This window comes from Mus caroli, chromosome 17 (assembly GCF_900094665.2).
Source record: "Mus caroli chromosome 17, CAROLI_EIJ_v1.1, whole genome shotgun sequence".
Taxonomy (NCBI): Eukaryota; Metazoa; Chordata; class Mammalia; order Rodentia; family Muridae; genus Mus; species Mus caroli.
In genome coordinates this window covers 60,510,008-60,512,354 of record NC_034586.1, presented here as the reverse complement: position 1 = coordinate 60,512,354, position 2,347 = coordinate 60,510,008, and the positions used below count along the sequence as shown (strand labels likewise).

The 2,347-nt window shown below is 37.8% G+C and overlaps 1 protein-coding gene across 2 annotated transcripts in view; it reads left to right on the top strand.

Moving 5' to 3' along the window:
- The window catches only part of Pja2 (praja ring finger ubiquitin ligase 2), a 51,748-nt gene that overhangs the window by 41,184 nt on the left and 8,217 nt on the right, over nucleotides 1-2,347 (top strand). For both annotated transcript variants that reach the window (XM_021186545.2, XM_021186544.2), the window contains one exon: nucleotides 1,214-1,325. In XM_021186545.2, coding sequence (XP_021042204.1) covers nucleotides 1,214-1,325 — 112 coding nt within the window. The remainder of the gene's footprint in view (nucleotides 1-1,213; nucleotides 1,326-2,347) is intronic.

The window sequence follows — 2,347 nt, the reverse complement described above, 5'->3', positions numbered from 1 at the left end:
CCTTACAGCTGGATCTCATGGAGGCATTTCCTCAACTGAAGCTCCTTTCTCTGTGATAACTCCAGCTGTGTCAAGTTGACACAAAAATAGCCAGTACAGTTTCTGACTCTGATACTCAAATGCTGAGAAGATATCGAGGTCAGCAGAAGTTAGCCTTTAGACAAACCATTTTAGACAGTGATGTGAGTCCATCTACACAGTGCACCCCATCGGCAACTGGAATCTGAGTCAGGAGCTGCACAGAGATTGGAACTACATAAGAATGTGGGAATTACCAGCAGAAGAAACCATAGAAGTGAAATTGAATTAATTCCCAAGGCAGCAAGATTAGAGAGCAAATGGCCAATGGCATACTTGGTGCTTTGTTTTGTTTTGTTTTTTATGACAGAATGTATGTAATTCCAGGTAGCCAGGAACCCACTGGAATCTACTGCGTCTGCCTCCCCAATGCTAGGATAAATAAAGGCATGTACTACCATGCCTGGACGTCCTAATTTTGAAATACTTAATTCTAGGGCCACGGAAAATTTGTAATCTGACTTAAGGGTAAAGGAAATAGCTTTACACCAGACTCAAACCTTTTTTTCTTGATGGGCTTATAGTTCTTTAGCACCAGAAGTCATAAAAATGAACAGTTTCGTGAAAAATAGTTTTCTGGCTATTAAATAAAGAAGGTGCTCTGATTGTTAGCCAAGGGGAAGAAGAGAGATTGGGGAAGACTTGAGAAAATAAAATCTTGTAAAACCCAAAGTAACTAAGCAGTTCAGAGTGGGCAGGGGCTTGGGGAGAGCTCTTATTTAGTGATAGAATTCAAATACAATAATTTTTGTTCTCATATTTTCACCTTCACCCAGATTGGAAACTAAAATTAACAGAGAGGAAAATACAGGGACAGGATTGAATGAGTAAAAATACTGCTGTAAAGCAGGCTTCTGAGTCAGTAGCAGACAGGGAGGATTGCACACTGAGTGCAGTGAGATCGCAGACTGGTCAGCCAATAGGCTATATTAAGTCTTTATATTTGATACTTAGCTTTTCTGTTGTTCTTCCTGTTCTTTGGTCCATAGAATTCACATGCAAATATTTCAAAAGTTTTCTGCTTACAAAATTTGTACAGCCTACCAATATGGTAGTACAAAATTATCTTCACTGTAAGATTTCTGAAATGATACTGAAATGAAATGGGTCTTTTGGGTTTGTTTGTTTTTTTCAGCCTGTTTGATGGTTTTGCAGACGGACTTGGAGTTGCTGAAGCTATTTCTTATGTGGATCCTCAGTTCCTTACCTACATGGCACTAGAAGAACGCTTAGCCCAGGCTATGGAGGTATCTTTCTAATGGATAACTCCCACTGTGACTGTTTACACATGAATACACAGGCACGGAGAGGCTCTGGTGTCCACAGAGCACTGACTTTTGCAGTTAGATTGGCTTCCTTTCACACATTGCACACTTTTCAGCAGTGGGACACATTTGTTACCTCTTCTTACCTTCTTTTTATTTTCTTAAACTAAAACATGTAAACTTATTTTGAAATGTATTTGTCCGCAATTTAAAACCCAGATATTTTCATTTAGGTCCCCCCCCCCCCCCCGTTATATTGTTGAACCTCAACACTGGAATTCTTTTCAAAACAAAAACAAATCCTGCATGCTTTCATTTATTTGTGTACTAAGCAACACACCTCATTCATCAATAGTTGCTTTTATTTCTATTTCTTTTCCAGTACTAGGCCCATAGTAGCTTTTGGTGCAGATCTTTGCAATATGTATTAGACTCATATTAGTATCTCATGTTTGAGTGAGCACAGAATAAAATAGCAAACATCTTTAATTTTTTTATAACTGATATTAGAACTTTCTACATAGTCTTAAGTAATAACTGCTTGAGCATCTTTGCAAAGAAAATGTTTTTTAAAAAATTTAATTCAAGGCTGGCAAGATGGCTCAATGGGAAAAGGTGCTTTCTACCAAGTCTGGCAGGCAAAATTCAACCCAGGGACCCAACACATTGTGGGAGAGAACCAGCTCGGGAAGATGTACTCTGTTAGCCATACCCCTGCACACACACTACATACATACATATATACATACATACACACACACACATACATACATACACACATACATACATACATACATAGGCACACACATACAAACATACACACACATACATACATGCATACACACACATACATACATACACACACATACATACACACACATACATACATACATACATAGGCACACAATAAAGATGTAATTATAAAAATTTAATGCGGAAAATTGGTTTAAGCTGAGTTACAGTTTTCTCATTTTAATTACAGTACAGATAAGTTAAAAATTTTC